General features: G+C 35.2%; 1 protein-coding gene across 5 annotated transcripts in view; it reads right to left on the reverse strand.

Moving 5' to 3' along the window:
* The window catches only part of Cdh7 (cadherin 7), a 153,818-nt gene that overhangs the window by 83,671 nt on the left and 56,178 nt on the right, over positions 1 to 13,969 (reverse strand). For all 5 annotated transcript variants that reach the window (XM_052736454.1, XM_052736455.1, XM_052736452.1 and 2 more), the window contains 2 exons: positions 11,619 to 11,738; positions 583 to 750 (listed from right to left, as the gene is read on the reverse strand). In XM_052736454.1, coding sequence (XP_052592414.1) covers positions 583 to 750; positions 11,619 to 11,738 — 288 coding nt within the window. The remainder of the gene's footprint in view (positions 1 to 582; positions 751 to 11,618; positions 11,739 to 13,969) is intronic.

Consider the following 13,969-nt stretch of genomic DNA (forward strand, 5'->3'; position numbering starts at 1 on the left):
GTTTGTAATTGACAGCAACTGTAGAAACATAGTATGAATTAAAAAAAAAAAACCTTGGTACGTATAAATATACAATTATAATTAACACTTATACACAATTTAAAGTATAAATTCAAGGCAGATTGTGTTGTATTTAGAGAGAAATATGAAGATGTGATACCATCTCCCTATTAGCCTTGTTATGACATAGTCTGAGCTCAAATTAGGCCTTTGATAAAATACAAATTTGGGAGAAAGTCATCTGAGTCTTTTGCCTGCTCTTGGGACTCTTTTCCTACTACTGGGTTGCCTTGCCCAGTCTTAATATGAGGGTTTGTCCCTAGTCTGATTGTAACTTCACATGCCGTGTTTGATTGATATCCCTTAGAGGGCCTCCGTTTTCTACAAGGGAAAGGAGGAGGAGTGGATCTGCCGGAGAGGGGAGGTGGCAGGGGACAGACTAGGAGGAGAGGAAGGAGGCAAAACTGGGGTTGATGCAATATATTAGTGAAGAATAAATAAGAAAGAAAAGTAATATTTGAAAGGAATTGTAAAGATTGTAAAGAAGTTTCCTACAGGCAGTAATCACATTGAATAACTTACTTCGTGGAAAGCGAGGTGGGTTATCATTGACGTCAGTTAGGGTCACGGTAACTGAAGTGGTTCCAGATAGTCCGCCATTTTGACCAACCATATCCTTTGCCTGAATGACAAGCAAATACTGGTCTTTAGCCTCTCTATCCATGTTTGGAAGGGCAGTCTTGATGACTCCTGTAAGATTTTAAATCTCAGTAAATAGCACCATGATTCACTGCATTATAGTAGCAACACACATCTATAAAGGAGCAAAATGTCACTCTTCAGTTGTGGTCTTTTGACTTTTTTGGCCTGTTTTCGTTTTTTTGATCATAGATTAGAGACATTCACCTGCACATCATACTAAAAATATATATGTTTATGCTTAAGCAGTATAGTAAACAGCAGAGAAAATACTATAATATAGTCTTATCAGTATTTATTTGAGGAAATTATTCTTAGGTTTTGTTACCCTGATTAGTGCCTGTATGACATGGCTAAACTTCTACTCAGCTCTAATGTTGCATATCTCTTATGTCTGTAGACCTGAATTTTTTCTTCTGGTTATTTAACTTGCAGTATCTAAGATAGCTGTCAGAGGGACTGGCAGAGAACCTCTAACTTCATTATAACTTCCTCTGCATGTTAAATAGTACACCTTCAAGTGTTTGAGTAGTTAGCAGTTGCCATAGTGATAACTAGTAGAAACCACACAAGTAAAAAAGAGATGGCACTTCGAATTCTCAGAAAAGGAAGATGTGAACATTCTTCCCATTTGTCAGCCTATCCTTTCTCATTTCTTCTCTTCCATATCTTTTACCTCTTCACCTCAAAACAGTTGAGAAGTTGATTGGCCAGTTTAATCTGCTACCTTGCCTATACTTAGGCAAGTCAGCTACACAGTGACTTCCATGCCAGCTTGGCTGCAGAGTGAAACCTGGTATCTAAAAATCAAAACCACATGGCCAGGTGGAGGAAGTCTGCAGTCCCAGCATTTCAGAAGTAGGGAACAAATGGTCAGGTGCTCAAGGCAATCAGTCCTCAATGGAAGTGAGCAGCAGAACAGCCTGGATTACTCTGTCTCAGAAATCATCATCATCATCAACAAGAACAACATCCAAAACTCTCTTCTGCTGCTCAGCAGATGCTCAGTCTTAGTTTTGGTCACACAATGCAAAGTGGCAAAAAGATCATCGTGGAAGCAAGAGCTACTAAAAGTTCTGAACAAAAATAGTGAAATCGATAGCACTTTAAAAATGAACAAGGTAGTCTTCTTATTTCTAAAAATGAGAACACACAAGACAAAGGATATGGCAATTAATTTATCCTTTCTTTTTCTCCCACTTCAAATACTTATAATAATTCATTATCAAGTACCAAGACTCCAAGTTGAATGGCATTCGTACCTTATATAACCATATATTTATGCTTATTTCTACCACTGTCTCTCAAACATAAGCACACCTACAAATACACACATGCACACATCACATCAGCAACACATCTACATCTATACATTTGAGTAACACATACTCACATGGGCCAAATTTTATTTCTTGACATCACTTACTTTTTCTAAGCACTCTGTATAACTGGGAGCAACAGGTACTTGCATAGCATCACAAACTAACATTTTCGGTGGCTTTTTGCTGTCTGAATACTACTTCTTTATTTTTGAAATGTTACCGTAAATGAAAAAAGTGTTATATACTCAACAGTTTTATATGTGGAGTGTCTGATACAAAAGTATCCTTTGTGAACTGCAGTGTTTTTAGGAATATTTCTTGCTTCTTCATTATTTCTAACTCTATAGCAAAACAAGCATATGGGCTTCACTCAGCATAGCTATTTACAAACAGACTTTCTTGTGCTATAGATTCTTGGACTTAGGTATTTATGTCTTTTTCTTTTTTCTTGTTTTTAATTGTCATTAATAAGTATAGTGTGTTTTTTTAATTAATGACTGAAAATCTTGAAAATTTGGGGAATAAACACATTTCATCTTCATGAAAAAAGACTTATTTTACAAAAAATGTTCTAGTCATAGTTTAAAGCTTTTATTTCAATGCGTTCTTACATCTTTCTTCCGACATCAACGTGTGTTTGTTATCACCTTTGCAAAAGCCACCGAAAATGTTAGTTTGTGATGCTATGCAAGTACCTGTTGCTCCCAGTATGTTAGACAGACATTTAAGGTGTTAAGAAAGAAATGCTGGGAGGTAAATGTGGTTGTTCGGTGAATAAAGCACTCCTTTTGCAAGAGTGAAGACCAGCTTGAATGCTCAGAGCCTATGGATAAGTCCAGCAGGTGTGGTGGCCCTCATTAATCCTAGCTTTCTGAGGCAGAGCCAGTGGATCACTGGGGCAAGCTGACCAGCTACAATAATAGAAATAGCTGGCATGCTCCAAGATCAGTGAGAGACCTTCCTTAATAAATAAAATAGGGGGAGTTTGAGGAAGACTCCATTGTCAACCTGTCACCTCCACATGTCTTTATGAATACATACATGCTCACTGTGACATAGAAATGGTTTCACACACATGAGGAAATGCATAACGCACACACACACACACACACACACACACACACACACACACACATGCACACATGCACACACACACACACACACACACACACACACACACACACACATAAAAAGGAAAGGAATCTGATGCCTCTGAATTCCTAGATTTACTTAGTGACATTATTTTTGAAGGAATTATAACATCATTAGAATATAAGTCGGGATACCAAAGTTACCTACTTACTTTTCAAACCTCTAACTGTCTCTTTTTAAAAGATCTTACAAATAACATTTCATCACCACTAAAACAATCAAAAAGCTTACAAGTGAATGCAGGTGGCAGAAGCAAATTCCAAATCCCTTAGCTACTACACAGAAATGAAATAATAGGTAACACAAGTTTAGATACAAATACTTGGCAATATTTCATTTCTAGTTATTTAAATTTTGTTTGCTTTTAGTTACAAACTAACATTTCAAAAAGAATCCTTAGATCTTATATTTTCATTTTGTCAATAATTATATAGTCACAGGCTCATGCATGTACACACTTAGCAATTTTTAAATATAATCTTCTATAAACTGGCAGAAGGTAGTTTAATATAACTTAATCCCTATAATCTGTGGTAGCATTATGAAATTGAAAATTTTTCAGTAATCAATAATTTATGTCATATATGGTGAAAAAATAAATAGGCCATTAAGTATTGAGAAAATATTTAGCCTTCTTTTCAGCTTTCTATGCCTTCTTATTTTAAACTAATACATAAAATCTGAATTTTATGCTTGGTAGAATATTTTTATAACTAAGAAACTTTTATTTAGAATTCACATTCAGAGAAAGCCTTCTAATACACACACACACACACACACACACACACACACACACACACACACACACACACATGAGGCATGAATATATTTTGCTTAATTCAACAATTGTTTGTTATGTAGTCTGAGGGAAACCACTGATGATTTTCTAACGTGCCACGAACTATGATGGCTTTTTAAGACATATTCTGTTGGGAAGATTAATTTTGTACTGTGATCATGTGTAACAGGTAAGAATTTGTTTCCTGCAATCACTCACAGTGTAGGTAACTGCTTGGTGCTTGCAATTTTTCTGCACACTCTACTTTGATTTAACTGTCTTGGAAAATACATGCTCTTGGGGAACACAGGTATATTTATGTTGTGAATGGTCAACTCATTGGCATTTAACTTATTACAACTAAATCAGCATTTAAAATCATAAAAGTATGTGAGTAGATTAGTAATAAAATTTGCATCTCAGTGTTGAGATATCTGCTTTCTCAGGTGTTTCATTATTTGAGAAGACTTTCTTCAGGAAAGACAAAGAACCCGTGCTCACTTCCTTGGGAAACCGCTAATGTCATGACAACCTTTATTTTACATAGTCATTCTGACAGCTCCAAGAACCTAAAATAAATATTAGCCATATCCAGCTTCCTTGTGAATTTTGAGGAGTTAATAATACATGTGAGAGGTGAGGGCCATAAAGATTCTGGACACAAACCTTTGAAAAATTCGAAGAGCCCATCTTGGGAAGAATGCTGCTAGCATTAGCCAGGACTGTATGTGTAAATATAGTATATCAGAAAATCATGTCATCTGCCCCCTTCCTTTGTTTTTAATTGGTTTTCAAGTCAGCAACCTTGGTAGCTACTTCAAAGATAATAGATTTATGGAAATATACACCTGTGAATAAGGACAATATATGTGACTATGAACTGAATATGTACACGTGCTCTATACTCAGTTTTTGTCAACATACCTTAAAATGTTAAAATTACTACCAGCATGAGCTTCTTTGGTTTTATATAGATGAAAGTTATGTTACATAATGTTTAGAAACAGTGCACATCTAGGAAAGATCTCCAACACAATGCTTTGCTAGTTGTCTTAGTTAGGGTTTCTAGTGCTGCTACAAAACATCATGACCAAAAAGCAAAGAATTGGTTTGTTTGGCTTACACTTCAGCATTGCTGTTCATCACTGAAGGAAGTCAGGACTGGAACTCAAACAGGGCAGGATCCCGGAGGCAGGAGCTGATACAGAGGCCATGGAGGAGTGCTGCTTAATAGATTACTTCCCCTGGTCCACTCAGCCCACCGTCCTATAGAACCCAGGACTAGCAGCCCAAGGATGGCACCACCCATCAATGATGACTAAATGAGAAAATACCTTACAGCTGGATCTCACCCAGGCATTTCCTCAACTGAGGCTCTTTCCTTTCTGATGACTCTAGCTTGTGTCGAGTTGACACACAAAGCCAGTCAGTACACTAGTCAAGATCTAACTACATGTTTTAACACAGTATAATGAGATGCTGAGTTACAGGTGAGAATTAGACAGTACTCCATAGGTATTGAGATTGGGTAGCAAGAGTGGCCTCTGTAATCTCGGTCCTAATATCACATTCCTTCTTCGTAACAGTTGTCACTTTCTAAGCAGAATAAACCCAGTAACTCATTTGTGATGAAACCTAGAAACTGGTGAAAACCAAATGAATTTCAAGTAACTGAGGCTGTAGTAAGTCAGGAAATAATTAGGAAATAAAATTAGACATCAAGCAGAATGCAGAAAAGGGACACTCTTAGGAGTGTTTACCTGTGAGGCTTACACTGCCTCGGAAAATAAATGCACAGAATTCTATAATAGAAGCTATTGGGTCTAAATGTTCTGATTTATAGTGTAATATATCCATAGATTTACAGAAATAATGCAAACTAGGGTAAACCAATAGCCTTTGTATAATTCTGAAACAGGGCCACGATGAAATAAGTCTTTGATAAAGCACCCTTCAATTTTACAGATCTTGAAAATAAGATTTCAAAGGGATTTAGAAATTAAATTACTAAAACATTTAAATCTTGCTGCTTTAATCAAATATCTCTTATTAGAGTTAATTTAATGGTAATTGTGTTAATTCCAAAAAGGAGCAATAAGCTCAAATTTGGTACATTTCTTACTGATATTCATTAGCAATCTTCCTCAGACATCCATGATTACACCAAAGTATGTCTTTTGCATGAGAATGCTACCCCTTTGCCTGAAAAAATTCTTAGGAGCAGAAATAATTTCAAAAAGAAATTTTAAATATAATTATATAGTAACTAGTATTTGGTATATAAAAATATTAATGCTTCCTAAACTCTGTATTTCTCCTTTAATTTTAACCTAATTTTCATATTTTTTAAAGTGATTATTTGAATGTAAAATGTGAATTGAAGGCTCAGATGTTCTAGCACTTTGTCCCTGCCTGGTGATATTGGTTCTGGAGGCTGTTCAATCTTTAGAAGCATGAGCCCAGCTAAAGGAAGTTAGTCCCTGGGGATTGTATCTTGAAGGTTACTACCCACTGCAGTTTTTGTTGAGTTCTCTGGTTCTTGGATGATGCCATGCTGCAAGACCTGCATTTGTGGTGAGGGTCACTCCAGCTGCTATATTGGATTATTTTGCCATACTTAAGGAGCCAAATCAGTTTCTAATTCCTAATTCATTTCAGACATAAGCTATGGAGATAATGGTGGCCCTGAAAGCATCAGCACCTGAGTTTGATTACCAGAACCCAACTGAAAGAGCTAGACATTGTAGTGTGCACTGAGGATGTGGAGACAAGCGAATCTTTGGGTTCCCTGGCCAGCCAGCCTACCTGACTTGAGGAGGTCTAGGTCAATGATGAGAGAGCTTGTCTTTAAAACACTGCATGAATCACTTCAGAAAATGCAGACTAATGGAAGGCATATGGGGGTAGATGTTTCAGATGTTATAACGAAATTACTAACAAAATTTACTTTAAAGCAAGTCTTCAGATAATATGGCAAGAATTAAGTGATCACAACTAGTGAACTCAAGAAAGAACTCCTCAATGCGAGCTGGAGAGATGGCTCAGAAGTTATTTCTAATACTTGCATGATGGATCACAAACATCTGTACTTCCTGTCCCAGGGAATCCTGTAGTCTCTGGTGGCAACATGCACTAATACAGTGCACAGACATGCATGTAGAAAAACCAATCATACACATTCAAACCAAAACAATGATCTTTATATAGTATATTATCAACATCTTTTTGTGTCAAAATTCCACTTTCTTCTACAAAATCCTTAAATTTGAAGAAATGGAAAACAATACTATTCTTCTCATAGATAAAAGTTACAGGGACACCTGTAAGGGAAATGTTAAAATTTGATTCCTGCTCTCTAGGCCCAGATGATTGAAAAATTTTCCATTTTTCCACAATTATATTTTAAAAGTATATTCTAAATAGTATAAATATTTTAATAAACCAAGATGCACAAAATTTGTCTGAGCTAATGATTGTAGGGAGAGATGCCCCAATAGTTGCCATGATTATAGTATTAAAAATAATTTATTTCAATTTCTGCCAAATAGGATGTATTATATCTTGAAATGAAAAATCAAGTTTACTTTCTTCAATACTAACAATATAATCCTATGGCACATACAACTGGCCAAGTGACTAATTAGTGCAATTTCAGACCTACATGTTGAAGGAAAATTCCACAATTTGCATCAAGACTAACAGTCACAAGGCAAGCATTGGGAGTGAAATATTTATCCTTTGGTATCACCAAGTGCCATTTGGAGTAGGTTACATAACACAAGAACATATAATTTGTAAGCAAATCCTCAGTGGTCCACAATCATTCCAGGCTGAAGACTCCCATTCATAAGGAGGGTTGCTTGAATTTAGTTTCTCTAATCTGACTTTCAGTTAAACACACACACACCTTCTACACTGACATGACTCATATAATAAGTCAAATGCTTTCATTTTTCACCTTCAACACTCACTTGCTTAATTATAACAATTTCTTTTCTATTCGATTTCCATGTATTTTCCAAAGTAATCATTGATTTGATGTACATCAGGCCACATCATATATTGCTGACTGTACTGAACTTCTAAAGACTGAGTAGGATTTTACTTACGTCTTATGCACATAACCACTATTTTTTACAAGAGCATTCAGAATATTTGCCCTTGCTTTAAGAATGAAATAATATTGCTCCCTTGGGAAATATGAACAATGCAATTGTTGCCTTTAAAATATTCAATTAGAATCATACTTGTAATCTAATATCTTTAAGAATGCATTCACTTGGCCAGGCAGTGGTGGTGCACGCCATTCATTACAGCACTTGGGAGGCAGAGCCAGGTGGATCTCTGAGTTCAAGGCCAGCCTGATCTACAGAGAGAGATCCAGGACAGGCACTAAAACTATAATGAGAAACCCTATCTTGACTCCCCCGCCCAAAAAAAAAAGAATGCATTCACTTTAGGAATTCTGCAACTTAAAAAGCTAAATTTTTAATTTTTTTTGTGATTTAATGGGAAAAAATATTCAATAAGGCATATTTAAAATAGTGAGACAAGCCAGCTCTCCATACAATGACAGAGAGTAAAGAAGCCAATATTATATAATCATTTTGTAGCAAAAATAATGCTTCAAGTATAATATCACTCAATTTAAACTTTTGTTTGTTTGTTTGTTTTTCAAGACTGGGTTTCTCTGCGTAGCCCTGACTGTTGTAGAACCCACTCTGTAGATCAGGCTGGCCTTGAAGTCACAGAGATCCACTAGCTTCTCCTACCCAGCTGCTGTAATTAAAGTGTATGCCTCTACTGCCAGACAATTCAATCTGTAGACGGATTTCTAAATGGTCTGAGTGGCTGTGGACTGGGCAGGACACAGGAAAACTTCCAGCCACATCAATCCATACTATACTTTTTACTTAAAATTATTTCTAAGCCAACTCTATAAATATTCTATTAATAGAACTTTGCATCTTATAAAAATTTAATATAAAATGAAAAAAACTTATTTTGTTTTATATTTAGTATTTAACAAACTTCATAGTTTCTTCTATTTTTCCTACAAATTGACATCTGGAAGTATGAATTAGACATACTTCATATCGTAGGCTTCACGAGAAAATATTTTGCTTGTTTTAAATTATGAATTTTCTAATTTTCCACATGGGTTGATTAAAGAAAATAAAAATGAAACATGCAAGCAGGTAAACAAAATATCCTAATAAGTTCAGGAGTCACATCTGAAATAATTGTGAATAGCATTGGATTTAGTATTTTCATGGATACAGGTAAATGGAATAAAGTAAGGTGAACTCCTTCCTAATATAGTTATTTTTGGTAATTTTGACATATTGAGAAGAGCAAAATAAAAAATACCCATTATTATTATAATAATAGAAAATAAATATTAATGTAAGCTAATATGGGCTAGATGAAAAACTAAAGTTAAGGACCTATTACTATTACTACTAAACTCATGATCCTTGGTTTTATTTTGACTCCTTGAAGCTTTTCTTTGCTTTTTCTGTTCTTTTTTTTTTTTTGAGAAGGGGTTTCTCTGAGTAGCTTTGTGCCTTTCCTGGAACTCACTCTGTAGCCCAGGCTGGCCTAGAACTCACAGAGATCCACCTGCCTCTGCCTCCCGAGTGCTGGGATTAAAGGCATGCACCTCCACCGCCCAGCTGAAGCTTTTCTTAAGGTATGAATATTATCTCAAAATTTATAAGATCACTATATATATATATATATATATATATATACTGATAAATATATGTGCAATATATATATTAAACTTTTTGTCATGATATTAATGTTCATATAGAGTACTAATTATTTCTAGAAAAAAAGACTTCATCTAGCTTCCTGTACTTGATTTTGGGTTTGAATCTTTATCAGTTTTCTGCAGTGAATCATTACCTTTGAAGTCTCTAAAAGGATAATGGGACCCCACAATGATGATTCTACAGGGACTATGATAACTCTACTAAGTTGAAAAACACTACCTAAAGATCAGCTTTGGACTACAAATTGCTCAGGACAATGTCAAGCTGTCTAGCTGAGATGATCCAGCCTCAGACTACTCTATCCAGGACTTGAGACAAGCCCTGCACTTTCCCATTACACAGAGACTAAACAGCAAATGATATAGCTACCTATCTCAGGACTTGACAATTAACCCAAATTTCTCTTTTTAGGATCCCCTAAAGATGCCATCACCCCCAGACAGCAGAAAATAAATTTAAGAACACAATGCCCACATTCCCAAGAGGTAGAGTGGTGGGTTTTGGTCATTCAGTGGGTTATGGATATTTGTTATTGTTTAGGGGGGTTGGTTACAAGTTGTTATTGGTAATGGTCAGGAAAAAAGCTGAACAAAGGAGTTGAGATTCAGGGTTCTTGTTTTGAAAAGAAAAAAAGGGGGATATACATATGATAGGACAAAAGGGTAGGTTATTGAATCTACTTTTAAACCAAAAAAGCAACTACTAATTTACAATATTTTACATTGATATTGATCTTTGTATATTGATACAAAGTTAAGATTATTTATGTTAAAACATACTGTACATACATTTCTAATCTTGTTCAAGGCATTGTACCAGTACATCTCATTTAACAATGTAATGTAAATTACTAGTCCTTGAAAGTTAATATTACCAACTATTTAGGATAATAAAGAAATGTAGGTTAGTAGTTAGTCACCTATTACAATCACAATTGTAGTCATATTAAGTACATTTTAAGGGTCAAACATGTATATTCTAGGTAGACAGGAGTCTTGAAACACTTCAGAGATCTACAGAATATGGCATTTAAAATATTTAACAACTTAGGTTCTTTTTTTTTATGACAATGAGACACGTCTGCTCCTGGCAGCACCAATCTATTTCAGAGCGGACAATGGGCATTGGAGTTTACTTTCTTTGTGGCAAAAGTTAGTCACTGGGCAAGAAAGTGCCCTTGCCCCAACTGCTGACAGTATGTTAGAATTAAACATGTGTGCCACCAATGTTTGGCCTCTATGGCCTAACTAATGCCTTAGCTCCATACTCTAATCTTCAGGCAAGCTTTATTTGTTAGATCACAAACAAAATATCACCACATTTCCCCTTTTAGTCTAAAATAAAAAAAAGGTTATAACTAATATAAAAGAAACTATATACAATAAGTACAATAACTATATACAATATATACAGGCAATAAATACATCAATAATGTCTAGTCTATTAATATTTGACAAATTCAGAAAAATACTATATTATTTTTCCTATCTTGGTGAAGATCTCTGTGAATTCAAAGCCACCATGGGCTACACAAGATTAATCCAGTCTAAAAGAGAAACAGAGCCAGACAGTGGTGGCACACACCTTTGATCCCAGCATTTGGGATCTCATGACTTTAATCTCAGCACTAGAGAGGTAGAGACAGGAAGTGATATGGCTGGGTGGACAGAGGAATACAAGGTGAGAGGAGACAGGAGCTCATTTCTTTCAGGCTGAGGAGTTGACAAGATAAGAGATGGTGGCTGTGGTTTGCTCTTTGTCTCTCTAATCTTTCAGCATTTACCATTATATCCGACTCCAGGTTTTTATTATTTAGACCAATTAGGATTTGTGCTACAATAAAGCAGGATATAAATGATAACTACAGTAAGTGCAAATTTTATTTCCTACCTGTCTTTGGTTCCACAGAAAAATATGGCTGTCCTTGCAAAATACTGTAGACCACCCGAGCACTGTTGCCATAGGTAGGATCATCAGCATCTGTGGCTGTCACTTGTACCACTGAAGTCCCTAGGTGACAACCAAAAAGTCTTTGGATTAAATTTCCCAAGTATGAGGGCACTAAAAGCTCACAAACTGTCACAAATTCTAGGCTTCATTTTTTTGTTAGTTTTAAGTTATCTTCATCAAAGCACATGAGTTATCAATCTAGTGTATTTTTTTTAAACCAAATAAAGGAAATAAATGTTAATAAAATTCTTGATAGGTGATATGAAAGTGTAGTGGGTAGCTGTTAACTTTCTTTTTTAGACAAAAGGGGGAGATGTAGTGGGTAGCTGTTCCAGTTTTGTCCTGGAAGTACTACCCCTATTGAGGCTTCCAGTAACTGTCAGGCCTACAAGGTGGGGCCGAGACAGAAACGCTTAAGACCTGAGATCCTGAAGTGCTGGCTCTCTTGGTTCCTGGATCCTGGACGCTGGAGGTAGACCCAGCAGAGTTCTCCAGAGAACACTGCTAGACTGTGCTTCACCTTTCCCAGACCCTGTAACCTTTCTCTTCACTTGTGAGTTACCCCACAAAATAAACCTCCCTTTTAACTACGTGGAGTTGCCTTAATATTTCAACCAATATGGAAGTATGTAGGCAAAGACACTACAGAATGATGAATATTAAAGCCAAATGAGGTTAGATAATAGGTGTCTCATGCATCATGCTCTGACTGATGCATAAGGAAAGGTACCAGTTTGGTACTTTGAGTATGAGTTTGGTTACAATTGCTTCTAAATATGGAACTTTAAATCTACTATCATCTTTACTTGTACTTTGCATAGATTTTTTTCTTAATGATTATTTCACTCAAACCTTTTTTTTCAGAATTCCACTCAATTTTCATATTTTAATATTCATTACTAATTCTATTTCCCTTATAGTTGAATAGAAATTACAAAGTTAAGTTATAAAAATTGTTTGTGCTTTGTACCTTTTTTGGTAAACTTCATTGACTATGTCTCACAGAACCAATATGGTGAACGATATGTATTCCTAAATCAACCTAAAAGTTACATTTTAAAGATTTGTAAATGTGAAAATTAAGTAAATTTTTAGTTTATCATCACATTTAAATTATTTAATAAGTACATATACAGGCATATTTGTAAATAAAGTTTGAGAGTGTATATCAATGGCTGTGTATGTGTGTGTAGATGGTGTACTTGTCTGGAGGCTAGAGGTCCACCATGTGCATCATACTAAAACACCATTTTTTTTCAACTTAATATATCCAGAGGCAGGATGTTTTTAATTGAATTCTGTATGTTAGAATTAGTTCCAACACTGAAAGTAAATAATCTTTTCGAATAAATTTGCAATACAAGAAAACATCTATTCTAACTCAAATTCTGGGATAACTCTCATAGTTCTTGTTAGCACTGTATATTTTTTCTATTGTAAAACTTCTTAATGATAAGAAACATAATAATGAATAGATCACAACTTTTACTCAGGCTTCTTATTCATATACAAAATAAAAATCAGTAAAATATCCTCTAATTTATCCTCTTATATGTGTGATTGAGTTTTATTTGGATACTATCGAGATATGTGTAAAACAGTCACATATGGAATAGAAAAAACATTGGAAAAGTGAATTTGAGATGAGACTTGTTCTCTGTGAACAATAAGAAATGGTATGCCTCTCATGATAAACTAAGAAACATTAATTTTGATACATCTTATGGTAACATGGGAGATTTTAGTTGAGGAGTAGCATGAACTCTTCCTACTTACCTTTGGAGTAGGTACAGGCTGTCCTTATCTGGACCTCACTGAGTAGACAAGGCTAAATAGTAAGCAAACCCAGGAATCTCCCTGTCTCAGCCTCCCAGTGTTGGGATTATAAGTGTGCACTGCCAGCTTTTAATATGGGTCATGGGATTGAGCTCAGAGCCTCATGCTTTCATGGCAAATACTTTACTGACTGAGCTTTCTTCCTAGTCTATGCTTTTCTAAGCTCTGTAGCAATTTAGAAATTATACAATAGCCTTATTATCATTTATAAAACATGTCCGACTGAAAATTTAAAAAGAACTCTAGTATTAGAAACTGAATGCTTATGAGCTATTCACCGTATCATCAATGCTATTATAACTATTTTGTGAGAATTAAACACTTTAGTAAGCTTTAATATATTGTTACTAAATTTCAGTTTTTATTGATATTCAGTGTTCAAAGTTTGAAAATTTTATTAATCAAGTGGTTTAAATAAGTGTTCAATAAATTCTAAAGGTATATAAAAACAATTT

Source organism: Peromyscus californicus, unplaced genomic scaffold, assembly GCF_007827085.1.
Source record: "Peromyscus californicus insignis strain IS unplaced genomic scaffold, ASM782708v3 Scaffold_14__1_contigs__length_90479793_seg_1, whole genome shotgun sequence".
Taxonomy (NCBI): domain Eukaryota; kingdom Metazoa; phylum Chordata; class Mammalia; order Rodentia; family Cricetidae; genus Peromyscus; species Peromyscus californicus.